Source organism: Oncorhynchus clarkii, chromosome 29, assembly GCF_045791955.1.
Source record: "Oncorhynchus clarkii lewisi isolate Uvic-CL-2024 chromosome 29, UVic_Ocla_1.0, whole genome shotgun sequence".
NCBI classification, from domain to species: Eukaryota; Metazoa; Chordata; class Actinopteri; order Salmoniformes; family Salmonidae; genus Oncorhynchus; species Oncorhynchus clarkii.
This window is the reverse complement of record NC_092175.1, coordinates 23,694,098-23,713,777: the sequence shown is the minus strand read 5'-3', so window position 1 is coordinate 23,713,777 and position 19,680 is coordinate 23,694,098. Positions and strand designations below refer to the sequence as shown.

The following is a 19,680-nucleotide window of genomic DNA, read 5'->3' as shown; positions in this document are numbered from 1 at the left end:
GCTTAGCCCCAATCCGACAGCCTCCCTGTGTCACACATGGACCACAGAGCTCATGTCTGCTTGCATACCTGCCAAGGGATGGAGGGAATATAATCTGCAAGGGCAACCTAATTTCACATTTCACATAATGTGCAGAATCACTGCTGGATATTCTATGCTGGTATGTGGCCATTGCTTAATTTTTGTCATGCTGCAACAGCTACACTGTTGGATCTTTTATAATGGAAGTAAATATTGGGGCCAACATCTAGACTATTGCCTTGTCTTCAGCTCCACCACCTGCTGTGATGATATAATGACCCAAACAAGGTGTGTGGGCTACAGGCCTATATCATTATCAACCACAGGAGACAGAGCTAGTGGTGAGTTAAAGTTAGCCCCTGTATATACGGTATATCGTTTGACATTATTTTCATAATTTTTTTACATACACCAGAATGTACAAACCACTTGTGAGGTAAATCATTTGAGGGTTTAGAATGCGTGATGTCAGAGAGCGCACAGAAAACCCCTCCCTGACACCCCCCCCCCCTCCCGCTGACCTATTTGTTACGTCACTGGCCTACTACAGTGTCCTTGGATGACTGACCTATCGTCGATCATAACCAATTTGCATTTCATCATAGTAAATTGGACGAGCAATCCAACGCATACATGGATGAAGAAATGGTAAATTGCCTACTTAACTAATGAAATATGGAAGAACTACAAAAAAAAAAATCAAAATTATTTATATAGCCCTTCGTACATCAGCTGATACCTCAAAGTGCTGTACAGAAACCCAGCCTAAAACCCCAAACAGCAAGCAATGCAGGTGTAGAAGCACGGTGGCTAGGAAAAACTCCCTAGAAAGGCCAAAACCTAGGAAGAAACCTAGAGAGGAACCAGGCTATGTGGGGTGGCCAGTCCTCTTCTGGCTGTGCCGGGTGGAGATTATAACGGAACATGGTCAAGATGTTCAAATGAGATTAATGGCAGTATGGTTAAGTGATTAGAATGATCTAGGCCTAATTATCTAGGGTAACCATACAATGAGCTCACTACCCATTGATAAAAAAATGCTGTTTAGTGTTTCAACCAATTAATCTGGTTGTCAGATCCAAACCAGTTTTTATTCTGAGCCAATCAGATGTTTTTGGCCTATGGTGGTTTTGAAAAATGTAGCAACTCTGTGCACTTTCCTGATGAAGTCTACGACTGAGCCTCTTTATCAGCTACTATGGCCTTTGCCAAGGTCAGAATACTTTCTGTTAACAGTCTCTTTTGTGTGGCTTCACTCCGTATGCCACATACTAGTCTGTCTAATGGTGTAATTTAGAACATAAATAAACTCAGAGAATTGTGAGTTAAATTAACACAGCAGCAAACATTCTGCAGCGATACGCCATCCCATCTGGTTTGCGTTTAGTGGGACTATCATTTGTTTTTCAACAGGACAATGACCCAACACAGGCTGTGTAAGGGCTATTTGACCAATAAGGAGTGATGGAGTGCTGCATCAGATGACCTGGCCTCCACAACCACCAAACCTCAACCCAATTGAGATGAGTTGGACCGCAGAGTGAAGGAAAAGCAGCCAACAAGTGCTCAGCATATGTGGGAACCCCTTCAAAAGTGTTGGAAAAGCATTCCAGGTGAAGCTGGTTGAGAGAATGCCAAGAGTGTGCAAAGCTGTCAGAGGCAAAGGGTGGCTACTTTCAAGAATGTCAAATATAAAATATATTTTGATTTGTTTCACACTTTTTTGGTTACTACAGGATTCCGAATGTTACTTCATAGTTTTGATGTCTTCACTGTTATTCTACAATGTAAAAATAAAAACCCTTGAATGAGTAGTTGTCCAAACTTTTGGCTGGTACTGTATGCAAATTAGATATTTCAGTACCTCATTTAATAAAATGTGCTAAAAGTTATAAAAACATGTTTTCACTTTGTCATTATAGGGAATTGTGTGTAGATGGGTGAGGAATAAAAATATATTTAATCCATTTTGAATTCAGGTTGTAACACAACAAAATGTGGAATAAGTCAATGGGTATGAATACTTTCTGGCCATTTTGAGCCAGAACCCACAAATACTGATGCTCCAGATACTCAACTAGTCTAAAGAAGGCCAGTTTTATTGCTTCTTTAAATCAGCACAACAGGTTTCAGCTGTGCTAACATAATTGCAAAATGGTTTTATAATGATTAATTAGAATTTTAAAATGATACATTTGGATTAGCTAACACAATGTGCCATTGGAACACAGGAGTGATGGTTGCTGATAATAGGCTTCTGTACGCCTATGTAGATATTCCATTAAAAATCAGCCGTTTCCAGCCACAATAGTCATTTACAACATTAACAATGTCTTCACTGTATTTCTGATCAATTTGATGTTATTTTAAATGGACAACAAAAATGCTTTTCTTTCAAAAACGAGGACATTTAAGTGACCCCAAACTTTTGAACAGTAGTGTAGGTAGGGGTAAAGTGACTAGGCAAAATAGATTTAAAAAAAATCCGTAACAGCAGTGTATGTGATGAGTCAAAAGAGTTAGTGCAAAGGGGGTCAATGCAGATAGCCCAAATACCTACTTGGACTAACTATTTAGCAGTCTTATAGCCTGGGGGTAGAAGCTGTTCAGGGCCCCGTTGGCTCCAGACTTGGTGCATCGGTACCACTTGCCGTGCGATAGCAGAAAGAACAGTCTATACTAGGGTGACTGGAGTCTTTGACAATTTTTAGGGCCTTCCTCTGACACCACCTGGTATACAGGTTCTGGATGGCAGTGAGCTCGGCCCCAGTGACGTACTGGGCCATACGCTTTATCCTCTGTAGCGCCTTGCGGTCAGATGCCAAGCAGTTGCCATACCAAGCGGTGATGCAGCCAGTCAAGATTCTGTCAATGGTGCAGCTGTACAACTTTTTGACGATCTGAAGACCTATGTCAAATCTTTTCAGCCTCCTGTGTTGGTGTGTGTGGACAAAGTTAATTCCTCAGTGATCTGGACACAGGAATTCAAAGCTCTCGACCCGCTCCACAACAGTCCTGTCGATGTGGATGCAGGCGTGCTCGGCTCTCCGTTTCCTGTAGTCCACAATCTTTGTCTTCCTGACGTTGTCCTAGCACCACACTGCCAGGTTATTGACCTCATCTCATAGGCTGTCTCATCATCATTGGTGATCATGCCGACCACCGTTGTGTTGTCAGCAAACTTAATGATGGGGTTGGAGTCGTGCGCGAACAGGGAGTACAGGAAGGGACTAAGCACGCAACCCTTTGAGGGGCCCCCTGGTCAGCATGGCGGATGTGTTGTTGCCTACCCTCAACCCCTGGGGACGGCCCGTCAGGAAGTCCAGAAGCCAGTTGCAGATGGAGCTGCAGGTGGGCAGGTCAGTGTGAAGTGCAAAAGGGATTTCGTGATCTGTTGTTGCAATTTGGAGTGGGTCCAGGGTATCTGGGATTGATGGTGTTGATGTGAGCCATGATGAACACTTCAAAGCATTTCATTGCTAGATGTGAGTGCTATGGGGCGATAGTAATTTAAACAGGCTATCTTGGCATTCTTTGGAACAGGGCCTATGGTGGAGGTGAAAAATGTAGCAACTCTGCACTTTCCTGAGCCTCTCAGGTTCCATGGAAACACTGACTTCTATGGCCTTGCCAAGGTCAGAATACTTTCTGCTAACAGTATCTTGTGTGGCTTCACTCCGTATGCCACATACTAGTCTGTCTCTAATGGTGTAATTTTGGACACAAATAAACTATCAGAGCATTGTGAGTTAAATTAACACAGCAGCAAACATTGTCACTGATTCTCCCCATTTCTGATTTCTCTCTTATGAACCTAAACCTTTCAGCAACTAGTGGTTTTGGTGAAAAGTCTCCTTTCATGATTCCCACAATATCACCATACGTCATTTTACCTGTTCTGTCTGGCTGTAGCAGGCTGTGTAGTAAATTAAATGTTTGGCCCTATCACACAAAAAAAAATGTAGGCACCATTTTGTCCTCAATGTCATTTGCAAGAACAAAAGATTCTAACCATTCTGTATAGGAGTTCCACTGCTCAATACTTTTATCAAACTGTCCAATGATTCCGACAATTCCAGCCATTTCTTGTTTCTCAATAGGCTCCTGATTGTCACTCACTTCAATATTATCCTTAACCACGGCAATATTTTCCTCAGATCTTCATTAATTTCACTCACAAGTTCTCATTTAGCACTTTTCCGCTGCAACGTCCGTCTCGAATCATTTTCTGACATCCATGAGTTGTGCACAACGTATATCCATAACAGTTTCACAGCAGCATCACATTACCTTGGATGGAGTAGACGGTGACACAGTGCGAGAGCCAGAACCCTGAGATCCATCAATGAGATTTGGAGTCCTACAGTGTATGGTCGATTTAGATCTATGGCCCAGTGACTCCTGTTTGCCTGATCTGATCATAGAGATCGAGGACTCATCTTTGTATCGGTGTCATTATAGTGTGACAGCACCAAAAGATGGACTCAGATTAATAAAGTACTCTTTCTATTTTGAAGTAGTTAATTTTCTTCTTCATGATTGGCTGATCGCTCCTGATGACCCGGACTCCAACAGAATCACCAGGAGGGATCAAACAATGAAGTTGGAAGTCCCACCCAGTTGGCTACATTAAAATGGTGGAAGCCCTCAATGGCACTGCCCATGACAACATGGCTTTTTGATAGAGGCCTCTATGGTTTTGGGCCCGGTGTTCAAAAGCATCTTAAGGCTAATAAATTCATCGTTAGAACCATAGGTCATATAAGATGAGATGCTTTTGGGAAACTGGGCTGTGATCTGTCTACTACTCTGGATATCACTGGTTGCTAGTAATATCTGTTGAAGTCCAAACCACTCCTCTGCACAGGTCTGTAAGCATATTGGATGATTATTTAACTGTTAAAAATAAAAAATAATAACTCAATGATGACTGATGGTGAAACTAAAGAAGGAATACATGGCTGTGGCCTAAGCTTTTTTGACTGCAGATTTTATTATTATGAAGAAAAAAAAACTTGCACAACCAGATATCTAAAATGTAAAAAACACATTCAGTAAAACAGTGAATGTAAAATGCCCACTGAATAATTTACATACACACATAAAACAATATTCAGAAACGTAAACAAATTTATATTAAAATTGTGACTAAATAAAACACTAGTAAAACAAGGAAGTATCTCCTTACAATTTGTTTATAAAAACCTGGTTAACGCTTGACAGAATAAGGTACAGTTAACTCATTCAGATGGGCAAAAACAACAAATAGCAGCTTTGAATGAACTCCCTCCATCACATGGGTTATGAATCTGCAACAGAAACAAAAATAGCATAAGTCAGTTTAAATCACTGCTTAGCTAAATATTCTACACGACAAAGACATGTCTGGACACAATATATTGCACAATGCCTTGTTGAGCCCTGCTGGCCAGAACTATGAGTAGAAACATGCATATAAATTGTTAAAAGGTTTTTAAAAACAATTCTAATAAATACAACAGTTGGACAATGGTTTACATTTTAAAAACTAATCAGATGTTGACTGAATTATAGCACAAAGTTCAGGGATTTTGGTGGGAATTCAGGTATTAAATGTGTCAAATTACACATCTCTTTTCTTAGAATGCGCTCCTATATATATTTTCTAATGCTATTAGGTTTTTTTTTTTTCTTTTTAAATATGTTGCGTTAACTTCTTGAGTGTAGGGGGTAGGATTTTTGTTTTTGGCTAAAAAACGTACCCATTTGAAACGGCCTATTTCTCAGGCCCAGAAACTAGAATATGCATATAATTGTCAGATTAGGATAGAAAACACTCTAAAGTTTCAAAAACTGTCAAAATATTGTCTGTGAGTATAACAGAACTGATATTGCAGGCGAAAGCCTGAGGAAAATCCAACAAGGAAGTGCTGTTTTTCCTGAAAGCTCTCTGTTCCATTGGATGCCTTGTTTCCATTTAAAGGGATATCAACCAGATTCCTATGGCTTCTTCAAGGTGTCAACAGTCTTTAGACATAGTTTCAGGCTTTTATTTTGAAATATGAGCGAGAAAGATCACACCGCGTCAGTGGATAGCTGGGTGTTCGCAGAGTTTTGCTTGCGCAACAGAGTGGGGCAGCCATTGTCTCTCCCTCTCCTATTGAAAAAGCTATAGTCCCGGATGATATATTATCGATTATATAATTTAAAAACAACCTGAGGCTTGATTATAAAAAACATTTGACATGTTTCTGTGGACATTACGGATACTATTGGAATTTTTGTCTGCGATGTCGTGACCGCTCGAGCCTGTGGATTTCTGAACATAATGCGCCAAACAAATGGAGGTAATTTGGATATAAAAATCATCTTTATGGAACAAAAGGAACATTTATTGTGTAACTGGGAGTCTCGTGAGTGCAAACATCTGAAGATCATTAAAGCAATTTAATTTATTGCTTTTCTGACTTTCGTGACCAATCTACTTGGCTGCTAGCTGTTTAATATTGTCTACTGAGAGAGATGTTCTTACATAAACGCTTGTTATGCTTTCGCCGAAAGCTGTATTGAAATCTGACCAGGTGGATTAACAACAAGCTAAGCTGTGTTTTGCTATATTGCACTTGTGATTTCATGAATATTAAATATTTTTAGTAATTTCATTTGAATTTGGCGCTCTGCAATTCAGCGGATGCTGATGAAAATGATCCCGCTAACGGGATAAGTGTGTCAAGAAGTTAAACTAAAGAAAATTATATGTGCCTCATTTGTATAAATGCACTGGGTATATTTGCATATATTAATATATTACCAATGGGGTGGAACAGGTCAGCAACCACCAAAACCGTGCTCTGTTTAGGCCCACCTGCACGGCCTAGACTGCCTCACTAATTACTGTCGTCACGTTCTGTTGCATAATTAAACAAGTGTCAATAGCAGGATACCCTCTTGAAAATCAACAGGCATAATCTAGAGCCAAGCGTATCTATACATACTTTACATGGTTTGCGAGATCAGACACAATATCACTATAATTTGTGTTCATTTTCAGCAGTTGCTTTTATTTCAGCGCCTCTAGTTTGTAAATATTTCAACTGTACAATTATTTTTTTAATTTTTTTTTATTAGTGAATTTTTTTTACATCCATCAAAATAAAGTTCTTTCTTCTCTTTCTTGTGTTGAAAGTGTCGAGATGTGTTAAATCTCCAACGAAACTTAGCATTTTTCTCGATGCCACGGGAAGACAACGCATTCCATTGAGCCCATTTCAGCCATTATCGGGGTGTGTTTGACAGGTCATTACAAACATTTCCGCGGTCGTAACATTATATCATTTCATTTTAGTCCTGCGACAATTTAGTTGCAGGACTAAAATGAAAGCAATCAATTCAGCAAGGTTTACGTGACAAGTGGATTCTGCACCCCACAGGGGAAACAGACGGCTGAAAAAGACAGATCCTCAGGTGGGCGGGGTATGCGCGTAGCTACTATGACCTACCTGTCCTCCTCCGGGAGGGCTTGGGTGTACTGTGAGAGACAGCGGGGCTCTGTTCCTGGACATCTGAAAAGTGCTGCAGACACAAGACAGAAAAGATCACAAATGCATCCACAATTCTTTATTAATGCAGATTAATGAACACTCGGGGCACAGTACTCCAGCATGAATTGTGTCAGTTTGGCTATCTATTCAGATAAACATGGTTCAGCATAAAAGTCAGGTCCTAAAATCAACCCTGAGGTTCTGAAATGATCTGGGTTGGAAGAAAACAAAGACAGGGTTCAACCTATGATCTGGGTTGGAAGAAAACAAGACAGGGTTCAACCTATGATCTGGGTTGGAAGAAAACAAAGACAGGGTTCAACCTATGATCTGGGTTGGAAGAAAACAAAGACAGGGTTCAACCTACATTGTATACATTCAAAAAGCCCATTTGATAATAGTGAATAATGAAGTAGTATGTTGCGTCATGACAAGTTTTAAAGAATAGGCCTACAGTGTAGCTATTCTAATGGTTTAACACCATATACTGACTGCCATCTATACGCAGATGTAACTGACCCAGTTCTAGCGATAGACCAGATGTGCCCAGCCAGTTATATAGACCCTGACATTCCAAGAAGATGTTTGTGTAATTTTATTGAGAAATTAGCTGAAACTGAGAAATTATGACTGACTGGATCCAGCATTAAAAGGATACTTCGGGATTTTGGCAACGAAGCCCTTTATATACTTCCCCAGAGTCAGTTGAACTCTTGGATACCATTTTCATGTCTCTGTGCAGAGACATAAAATGGTTTCCACAAGTTAATCAGACTCTAGGGAAGTAGATGGAATGGCTTCATTGTCAAAATCCTGAAGTATCCCTTTAATACGTAGGTCATAAAGTCTAAACTATATGTCCAATCACCTTCTCATTGAACATATTAAGTCTCCCATCTATCCACCCTCTTCCCTTTCCTCTCACCTGTTGGATCTGCTGGATCTCCCTCATAGCCAATCGGATGGAAGGATACAACCGGGGAAAGGGCCTGCTCTTGCGGTCCCGCTCATCTCCCCACGCTCTTCCTCTCTCCCCATCTCTGAGCTTCCCTCCCAGGGCCTCCCCTCCTCCTTCAGCCTCGGCCCGGTGTCTGCGGTCAGATATCCGCCTGAGGACAGGGGGTCTCTGGGCCTCCAGGGCGGGGTTCTGCCCCGGAGGCAGGAAGAGCTGCTGGAACTCCAGGTGGACCTGATCCGGGCTCAACTCGCCCTCCTCTTCCCCAGACACGGTGCTCCTGCGGTCAACCACGGCCAGGTGATCCAGGCCCTTCAAGTCCTCGTAGTCTGTATTGTGGTCACATGTCTGGAACAGCAAACATAATAACATTAGTGCATAAAATGTTTGATTATCCCTTCTTAATGTACAGTATTACACACAGGTCCTGCCAGAGCCTGTGCCAACAGTGAGTAAATTCCACAGGAGCCAGACCCTAAAGGGGTCCAATTGCTGACCTGTCCACAGGAGGTGGTGAGCAGCTCGTTGAAGGGTTTGATGCCCACCCGGCTGTGGTGCTGCACCAGGTCAGGCAGGGAGGGGTGGGCTTTATCCTCCCCCAGGATCACATACTTCCCGTTGGACTGCATCTCAATCATGTAGTGCCTACAGCGATTTGCCCCCCTGACATCGGATAGATGGAGAGGACAGAGGGTAAAGGGTACATATCGGTCAGACAGGGTGAGGGAGCAAACAGGAGTTAGGGGTTTAATGTCTTATATCTCACGCTATAGCGCCGGGTCGTTTTCAGCACACTGTAGTAAAACAATTTAACGAAAAACAAAAATCCCTCTAATGGGGACAAGTTCAGTTAGTACCTCCCCATTCCAAATCTATATCAAAACGTTTACTGCCTACTGAACACAACCCTGTCTTCTGTTCTTGTTTCTACTCGTCTATCAACCCCTTTCAAATACACTTAACTGCACCCTTCCTCAAGGTGACCACTGAGAACAAGACCCAGTAGGGGAAGGTCATTTGGATCCAGATTGTCATCCGTAGTCTTACTTGTATGTTAGTGTGTAGCCCTCCCGGCTCTGTCCTACACGAATCAGGAAGCAGCCTACAGGCTTGTCCGTCATCAGATCCTCCGCTTGTCTGGAGAGGAGACATACACAGTGCGTTTAAAACCACCCTGAAATCTGACAGAATTAAGTCTGAAGTGTGTATTACTATCCTCGTTGGTACTGGACAGTAAAACAAGGGCAATTCTCCCTCGTGGGGACATTTTACAGGTCCCCATGAGGAAAAGGCCATTTCAGGCTTAGGAGTTTGGGTTACAATTAGCGTTAGGTTTAAGGTTTGGAAAATAGGATTTTTAATGTCAATCAATTTTAGGTCCCCACAAGGATGGTAAAACATATGCTGTGTGTGTGTGTGTCCTCCTGTCTTACGGACCTACGTGTTATCATGCCATGGAACCAGCAGGGGAAGGCACCGTTGCGGACCACCTTGCGGGCCTGCGTCTCCTTGAACCAGCGGATGTTGTCCCTTCTCTTCTTGCTCCTCTCCCTGGCCCGCTCCTCTCCCTGGCCCGCTCCTCTCCCTGGCCCGCTCCTCTCCCTGGCCCGCTCCTCTCCCCCCACCTGGCCCATCAGCTCAGCCAGTTCACTGTGCACCTCCAGGTTGTCAAAGGGAGTGGCCTGGGAGAGACCGAGGGAACCGCATAGGGTCAATCTTAGGGTAGTTTAAGGCTCAGTTTAGGGTTCTATTCAATCAGATCTCATTAGCCAACATCCGCATAGTGGTTGTTTTGGCGGTGTCGGAACTGTGTTACAGCTGACCAATCCATAAGCAGCTCCTAGAATTATACCTAAAACGGACATTGCAATTGGCTACATGGAATCGTAATAAGAAAAATCCCATGCAGCCTTCTTTACAAGTTGGAACCCTGGAATGTGAGATGTAATCTACACCTCGATTAGGCTGATATAAATCCTCATTATTTAGTTTAATGATTTTTTATTTGAGTGTCTTTATTTCTATATAGCCTACACTTTCCCGTTCTGAACTTCTAACGTGAGTGGGACGCTTTAGGCTTTATGACAATGATGAAGAGCAGCAGCTCACCTATTGGACAACTCCAACGCTTGATTTGATTGAATCTAGGCCTTAGTCATCAGAGAGTAGGAGGGGATGTCAAGGAAAGAGGGGGAGGGCGATTGTCGAAGGGTACAAGATCAGTCAATAGCAGGTTTTAACTAACATGCTGTCTATGGGCTAGCTAGCACCAGAGATCGCGAGACTAAACATGAGATTACTTTTTGAAAATTACTTTTCACTGTTTCAAATTAATTAAAGGTTACCAGGGTCTTGAGTGTAGAAATGTACCATCGAGGACCACTTTGGAAACAAGCATTTTAAATAATACTTTCAAGTGATACCCTCTAGGTTCACATTGTTTATTGCATGTCTGTTATCCAAAATAAATTCATTTCAATATGGCCCACCTCAAACTGTTTGTTGCGGGGCCGGGGGACTGGGGCCAGGTGGGCAGCTGTGGGCATGATGGAGCGAGGCCGGGGCTGAGGCTTCTTCCTCCTGGGTAGGGGCACGGGTGGAGAGACGGGCCCTGAGACACACACACAATACTGTTGATACAGCACTAATAGGGCTGCATATGTTGAGTGACAAGGATCCTTACAGTGCTGAAATATTCAAGACATCATATAGAATTGTCTTTGACAACAAGCATGTAGAGGGGTAGAGAAAGAAAGAGTTGAGGGGTAAAGAGGTCAAGAGCAAAAATAGAACAGTGGTAGGGAGAAAGAGAACAAGTAGGGGGATTGGAGGGAAGGTGAGCAAGAGTGAGATGAGAGGGCAAAAGAGAAAAGGAAAGCGATATTCCTTCTACTTACTCTTGTTCTCCTCCTCTAGCTCCTCCTCCCTCTCTCTCTGAGCCTGCCTCTGTCTGCTCACCTCCAACAGTAGGGACAGGTACTTCCTCCTGTAGCGCAGAGAGAGGTAGTCTGCAGCAACACAGCAACAGAGACAATGTGAACAGAGAGCCAGAGGGGGAGAGAGAGCCAGAGGGGGAGATACAGTGAAGAGAGATTACTACATTACTACTGGATGACATGGTAAAGAACCACATTCCGACACAAAATGATGCAACAGTCATCACAGGCCTTGAAATCAAGATACCAGACAGTAGAACAGTATAACAGGGAAACTATCATCCATCTTACAGGGTTGTGGGGAGTTGCAACACAAAGACTGCAGGTAGCACTTAAAACACCAAGTAAGGTGCTGATGGCAATGTCTGAAATACATCATGATGGGATATGATTCAACAATGTCAACGTCATCTACCTAATCTACCTACCTGCAAGGTTTTCTAGCCTCAGGCCTGAGTTTAAAAGCAGTAACATCTCACAGAGGCCAGTGAAGCTGTTTGACAGACATTTGAGAGACTATGTTCCAGATACTATTGATGAGTGACCCTCACTTTTCTGGATGACAAGTGCTGCCTTGCCCAGTCTCTCCAACAGCTTGGACAACTCCTCCTGGTGCCAGTACTTAAAGAACAGACGAGACGACCTGCCATAGTGAGAGAGAATGTTTGAACAGTGTTCATAGATATTAAGTACTATTTGCAGGGGGAATTGTTGCATAGAGCACTGTTATAGTTGAGAAAGATTGAGATTACCACTTAACTCCAGTAATCATTAATCCATATTCATAACTTTGGGACATTTCTAAAGAACAACACAGCAGTAGAAAGCAGGAGCTGGGGACCAAGAGGGTGAAAGAGTGTAACTGAGATAAAGACCTCTACTCAATATAAACCCTGAGCTGACCTCCCAGTACAAGCCACTGCCTGTTCACCCCGCTATCATCCAGAAGGTGAGGTCAGTACAGGTGCATCAAAGCAGGAACCGAGAGACTGAAAAACAGCTTCTATCTCAAGGCCATCAGACTGTTAAACAGCCACCACTAACATTGAGTGGCTGCTACCAACATACTGACTCAACTCCTGCACACTTTAATAATGGAAATTGATGTAAAAAAAATGTATCACTAGCTACTTTAAACAATGCCACTTAATATAATGTTTACATACCCTACATTACTCATCTCATATGTATATACTGTACTCTATACCATCTACTGCATCTTGCCTATGCCGTTCTGTACCATCACTCATTCATACATCTTTATGTACATATTCTTTATCCCTTTACACTTGTGTGTATAAGGTAGTAGTTGTGGAATTGTTAGGTTAGATTACTCGTTGGTTATTACTGCATTGTCGGAACTAGAAGCACAAGCATTTCGCTACACATTCGCATTAACATCTGCTAACCATGTGTATGTGACAAATACAATTTGATTTGAAGCCAATGACAACGCTAACCTGTTAACTGAAGAATGAGCTGCTTTTGACAGACTGATTTTCACTTGACTGATTGAGTTTTATAAGACTTGAAATTTAATGTTGGAATCTAGGAGGCAGCTACCTAAATGTCTTGAAACTGAAATCTTATCAACACTATTACCTCTAGCGTAAACGCATGAAAACATCTGATGAGTATAGCCTGAATGACATGCTTTGATGAACGGATATATTATAAAAAAAGGACGATTCAGGAGTAAGTAAGTTAGTCTTCTAGGACCGATTGACAATTAATTTAACACAACAAAAGCAACTACTGTAGACTTACCCACACTTCCAGCCATGTATCGCAGTAGTGTTGAGGATGGACAAGCAGCTGAAAAAGACCCACAAACCACACAGGTTACATTTGATAAGATGTAACAAAACACAGCTACAAAGATCTGTTTAATATCTCAAATGGACTTTGATGTATGTCATATTTTTTAAATTGCTGGAATGAGAGCAAGTGTCTTTAAACATACCTTTCCTTGGTTAGTGGTAAATCTGGCTTGATCAGCAGAATGTTATATCTGAAGACAGAGAGTTTAGCATGGTGCAGCGAAAATAAAACGGCAGTGTACAGAAATATCATGCATACAAGTTTATGTGTTGGTCAAGATTATTATACAAATAATACAAATTATACAAATAATGCAAAGTTTGATAAAAATATATAAATTCACACACACACACCTCTGAGCAAATTCTTTGAATGAGGGTCGCCAGGAGAAGCCATCTCTTCGTATCCTGATGGTTTCTAGCAGGCCGTTGTATCTTAGCTGGAAAATATTTAATTATTCTTAGTTAACATTTGAATATGTTCCACAGAGACCAAACAGAATCAGGTGTTACTGATGGCCATATTAGGGACCTACTGGACTTATTTGAAACTAAATGCAATCTCAAGGATGAACAGCAGGTGGCGATGTAACATAATGCACCGTTATGATGATTATTGTTTAAAACACACACACCACAGATGGCCAAGCAGCTCCAGAATGATAACTATTTTGGCTTGTCTTGAACTAGTCTTTAACTAGTCTAGCTTATGGAGGGCAATAGATCTACAGAACAGAGATCTCAATGATGAACATTGTAAAAATCTGTATATTATGCCCCTATAACAACATACATGGGTTGTGCCACAAAAACACTGCCTTTTGCATGCCTTTGATATTTTAAGTAGAAATTGAGCACCAATATTGAATTGTAAAAGCCTGTTATATTAAATGAAGTGTCCTTTAATATAGACCACATGGAGAATTCAACAAATTAATAAAACATCCATTAAAATTATTTTATTTATTTTATTTAAAGAAGCCCTGTATCACTTCCAGGAAGATTTTAACCCACTTAACCAAACATGTATCCAAGTTTCATCATCGTAAAGCCTTGGTTATTTTGTTGCTTTGACAAAGTAATTTCTGAAGATTTACTTATTTCATGTGATTATTGATTGATTTACATCTGAACTCTCATTTTAATATGGTAAAACTATTTTTTAAATAAATCATACAGTAAAAGCAGGTGAGCTGGTTCTACTCTTCTTGGTCATTTCCTGGTGTTTTGTGGAGGTAAACGGAGTGGACCGAGCAAAACACGTCAACCCTGTTACCCATAGACAGACCGGCTAGAAATGCTTTAAAATTATTCCCTGTTGCACACACCAAGCTTCCATTCCCCCTGTCACAAGGGGATTTATTAATCATTTAAAACACGTCAACCCTGTTACCCATAGACAGACCGGCTAGAAATGCTTTAAACTTGCATTCAAATGATTCCCTGTTGCACACACCAAGCTTCCATTCCCCCTGTCACAAGGGGATTTATTAATAATTTAAAACACGTCAACCCTGTTACATTTGGCACTTCCATTTTTTTTTGAGATGGGAAAATTAGTTTTTTTTTATGAAGTTGAACATGTGCTCTTTATGACAGAATGTAAACATTTTGTGAAATAAAAATATATATATTTACCAAGTTACACATCTCAAAAGTCACCGTATTGGTGGAATGACCCACATATGTAATGAAAAAGACCTTAAATCAGCTTTAACAGACTATTCACAGTAATTAATTAACAATAGTTCCAGTTTGACTATTGTCCACCCACCCGCCAATACTGCATTGTACTGTTTTATCAGTTCAGCCCTAGACAAACAAATTAAAAAGCACTACAGATGAGGAGGAGAGGCGAGGGAAGAAAGACCCCTGGTGTCAGACTAGACAGCAGTGTTCACTGACAGGGCAGAGTATTGACCGGCTTCATTGTGCCATCAGGGCTATACTAACCCTCCCCTGGGGCCAAATCCACTTCCTATGAACATCATCAGACAGTCACACACTGACCCACTAACCTAGTACCTAGTCCCAGGGCTGGCAGCAGAATGAATCCGTTGGAGGGGCTTTTGATTTAAATAGGCGTGCACATTTTTTCACAGAACATTCTCGTTTCTCAAAATCATTGTCACGTGGTTAATCATACAAATCTGAAGTAAAATTATTTAAAAATATATAAATTCAACTAAGGCGAGAGCACCAGTCTCTGCCATATGGACACATTGATCCATTTGCAAAGGATGTTAACCTCTCTAGGATATTCAGGAAGGTAGCATCCCACCTTAACAACAGCCAGTGAAAGTGCAGGGCGCCAAATTCAAAACAGAAATCCCATAATTAAAATTCCTCAAACATACAAGTATTTCATACCATTTCAAAGATACATTTGTTGTAAATCCAGCCACAGTTTACGATTTCAAAAAGTCTTTACGACGAAAGCACACCAAAGGATTATGTTATGTCAGTAGTCACAGAAAAGCACAGCCATTTTTCCAGCCAAAGAGAGGAGTCACAAAAAGCAGAAATAGAGATCAAAGGATAGTGATTCATTTTATGATCTTCATCAGATGACACTCATTGGAGTTCATGTTACACAATACATGACTGTTTTGTTCGATAAAGTTAATATTTATATCCAAAAATCTCAGTTTACATTGGCACGTTACGTTCAGTAGTTCCAAAACATCCGGTGATTTTGAGCCACATCAATTTACAGAAATACTCATAATAAACATTGCTAAAAGATACAATTGTTAGGGCCTCCCGGGTGGCGCAGTGGTTAAGGGCTGTGCCACCAGAGACTCTGGGTTCGCCTATGTCGCAACTGGGAGGTCCGTGGGGCGACGCACAATTGGCCCAGCGTTGTCCGGGTTAGGGAGGGTTTGGCCGGTAGGGATATCCTTGTCTCATTGTGCACCAGCGACTCCTGTGGCGGGCCGGGTGCAGTGCACGCTAACCAAGGTTGCCAGGTGCACGGTGTTTCCTCCAACACATTGGTGCTGGCTTCCGGGTTGGATGCGCGCTGTGTTAAGAAGCAGTGCGGCTTGGTTGGGTTGTGTATCGGAGGACGCATGACTTTCGACCTTCGTCTCTCCCGAGCCCGTACGGGAGTTGTAGCGATGAGACAAGATAGTAGCTACTAACAATTGGATACCACGAAATTGGGGAGAAAAAGGGGGTAACACATTTTTTAAAAAGATAAGTGTTATGCATGGAATTTTAGATCCACTTCTCCATAATGCAACCGCTGTCAGATTTCAAAAAACCTTTACCGAAAAAGCACACCATGCAATAATCTGAGTACAGCTCAGACAACAAAACAAGCCATACAGATATCCATCGTGTTGTGGAGTCAACAGTCAGAAATAGCATTATAAATATTCACTTACCTTTGATAATCTTCATCAGAATGCACTCCAAGGAATCCTAGTTCCACAATAAATGTTTGTTTTGTTCGATAAAGTCCATCATTTATGTCCAAATACCTCCTTTTTGTTCACGAGTTTAGCCCAGTAATCCAAATTCATGAGGCACGAGCAGACAAAGTCAAAAAGTTCTGTTACAGTCCGTAGAAACATGTCAAACGAAGTATAGAATCAATCTTTAGGATGTTTTTATCATAAATCTTCAATAATGTTTTAACCGGAGAATTCCTTTGTCTGTAGAAATGCAATGGAACGCAAGCTAACTCTCACGTGAACGCGCGTGGTCAGCTCATGGCACTCTGGCAGACCCAGACCCATGACGCTCTCATTCCCCCCTCCACACAGTAGAAGCATCAAACAAGGTTCTAAAGACTGTTGACATCTAGTGGAAGCCTTAGGAAGTGCAATATGACCCATAGACACTGTATATTCGATAGGCAATGACTTGAAAAACTACAAACCTCAGGTTTTTTGCCTGCCATATGAGTTTTGTTATACTCACAGACATCATTCAAACCGTTTCAGAAACTTCAGAGTGTTTTCTATCCAAATCTACTAATAATATGCATATATTCGCAACTGGGCCTGAGTAGCAGGCAGTTTACTCTGGGCATCTTCATCCAAGCTACTCAATACTGCCCCCCAGTCTCAAAGAAGTTAAGTTGTGAGGTTACTGTGTGAGGTGAATAAAACATTTGTGAGAAGCTCAGCTTATTAGTGGTGGACGCGGTGAGTTAAGACAATCAGAAATCATACATTGCCACTGTGTTTCTCACAAGCGTAGCAGGTTGTGAAAATTTTTCCACTCCGGGAAAGAGAACAGTAAATGACTAATTAATACATGCATTAACAAATGACTAACCAAATGACTGGGGATTAACAGTATATTTACTGGGCCTACTGGTGACATTTGTAATGGGGAATTGATTCATTTAAAAAAAATAAAAGAACAATCAAAAGGGCAAACAACGCCTATAAGGAAACCATGAAGGCACATGAATTGTCAGGAGACCACTGAGCACATTCTGGAGGAAGTACTTTGAATGTTTTTATTTAGACAGTAGGAATTAGAGAATTTTGGCAAAACATCAACTTACTTTAGGAGAAGCCATTATCCTAAACAGTGCACTGTGCACTTGCCAACTTTCCTTTCACAAGAGTCTGAAACCAGAGCTCTGTATATAACGACAAGATGCTCATGTCTCCACCCTAACAATAGGAGACGTTGTCCCAAAGGCGGGAACGCAGGCGACAAGCTTTAGGTCTGCATATTATACCCATAAAAACACACAGGGCATATTCTGGACAGATTTTGGCGCGAGCGAGCCCACCCGCTTGCTTCGCCTCTTCCCCTCTGCTGAAACTCTCACCGGAGAAAGCATCTTAGTGAGCGAAACAGCACCTCTGTCTTATTATATGTAGAAATAGTATGACATGCCATACTCTTTTGGTCCAGACAGAATCAGATGCATGGTCTACACATACTGAGACAGATGGGCTCGGATGCTTTATCTGAGATTGATGAGTCTTTGTCGGCATGTCTCAGTCAAATAAAGATCAATATTTCAATATGTTTTTTGGACAGGCAAGGAGGTACGGTAGGGCGGGCCCCCTATGGCCCTGACCTAGACCCTGTTACTGCTGCTGCTTAGTCAACCCCTGATTGCCATACTGGGAACTGAATCATGTTCATTAGGACACACCGGAGCAAAACATTTTGCTACGGAAAAGGAAAACAAGCGTTTATTATTGGTCAAATTCAGATAGGTTCAGTCCGATTTCTTCCATTTCGTGCCTATTGAACACAACCCTGACGCTGACGTTCACTCAATCTACACTCACTCTTAGGATCAATACTGTGTTATAGATATAACTTTTAGCACTGACAATTATGCACCGTTCACATAGCTTTTGTAATGCACCTTTGCTTAGCTTTTGAAAGCATAGATGATTCTGAAAAAGGGTTAAAACGTTGAGGGCACAAAAGTACTGGTGTTGTATCAGTAGGCTTGTGCACCCTTCCCAGGAAGTAATCTACAGTAGCTAGGGGAAATACATAAATAAAGCATTGGATGATACCTGGTTAATCTTCAGTGTAAGGTAGATATGAACAGTGCAGTATCTGAAAGGATATGATATATTGGTTCTCACCTGGTCCATGACCCTTTTGTTGTCCACCTGGTCAGGAAGCTTGTTGCCGTTAGGTTTAATGCAGCGAACAAAGTGAGGATTGGCCACAAACATCTTCTCCATCAGCACAGCTAGAGAGTGCTGCAAGGAAGACACACATACACATTGTGGAGATTACTAACTTATCTGTGCATCTTTAATTTACAGCAGTCCAGTCTATAGGTAGGCATATTTAGGATTTTCAGTTTGGTTCATACTTAGTGCTCAGACATTATGAAACCAAATGCTCAGAAATAAGAGGTTTATAAAGCCAGATGTGCTATATAGAGTCAACTTCCATCTTACCTTAAACTGGGCCCCCACCGACTGTTTCCTAGTTGAGTTAAAGTTGTCATCTGCCTTTTGCATGACCTAAAGGAAAAAATATTAACATCCTTTACACCCCCCCCCAAAAATCCACTTTATGCCTCTGACTTGTACTGTAAGAAAGGTCAAAATATGGCCTTGCTGTTAGTTACCAATAATTATTCTACAGAAACTGTCATAAAAAAATAAAAAACATCACTGGACTTGTGATCTACAATGCCGACCTTTGCTTTGCGTGGCATCAAGGTCCCTGTCCTGGAGATTGTGGCTGAAGATACATAAAATATAAAATCATATGAATATTAGATATGAGATGCCAGACAGACTGTGATCAATGTTTTAAACTAGAACAATGCTCAAACTAACCAGAGGCTGTACATGTGATGGTGGTGTGTTCAGATAAGAGTAAGCATGTATTATTTATAAATGCGTACTACATCATTTTCTAAGAGGTGTATTTGTCCACAAGCTCTCATTGGGAACCAGCAAACGTCATTGTGTATCAGC

At 41.5% G+C, this 19,680-nt stretch overlaps 1 protein-coding gene across 3 annotated transcripts in view; it reads right to left on the bottom strand.

The window, feature by feature from the left end:
- Window positions 1-4,983: 4,983 nt before the first annotated feature.
- LOC139388579 (myosin-IIIb-like) overlaps window positions 4,984-19,680 on the bottom strand; it is a 53,393-nt gene continuing 38,696 nt past the window's right edge. Inside the window, exons 16-30 of one of the 3 annotated variants that reach the window (XM_071135323.1) lie at window positions 19,398-19,441; window positions 19,153-19,218; window positions 18,829-18,948; window positions 13,607-13,692; window positions 13,396-13,443; window positions 13,200-13,247; window positions 11,984-12,075; window positions 11,394-11,504; window positions 10,986-11,107; window positions 9,934-10,178; window positions 9,544-9,633; window positions 8,994-9,159; window positions 8,467-8,844; window positions 7,500-7,572; window positions 4,984-5,330 (exon numbers count right to left, since the gene is read on the bottom strand). In XM_071135323.1, the coding sequence (XP_070991424.1) occupies window positions 5,323-5,330; window positions 7,500-7,572; window positions 8,467-8,844; window positions 8,994-9,159; window positions 9,544-9,633; window positions 9,934-10,178; window positions 10,986-11,107; window positions 11,394-11,504; window positions 11,984-12,075; window positions 13,200-13,247; window positions 13,396-13,443; window positions 13,607-13,692; window positions 18,829-18,948; window positions 19,153-19,218; window positions 19,398-19,441 (1,697 nt within the window). In that variant the 3' untranslated portion in view covers window positions 4,984-5,322. Of the gene's footprint in view, window positions 5,331-7,394; window positions 7,573-8,466; window positions 8,845-8,993; window positions 9,160-9,543; window positions 9,634-9,933; window positions 10,179-10,985; window positions 11,108-11,393; window positions 11,505-11,983; window positions 12,076-13,199; window positions 13,248-13,395; window positions 13,444-13,606; window positions 13,693-18,828; window positions 18,949-19,152; window positions 19,219-19,397; window positions 19,442-19,680 lie in introns of those variants that run through there. The other 2 variants (XM_071135324.1, XM_071135322.1) reach the window with 2 other exon arrangements.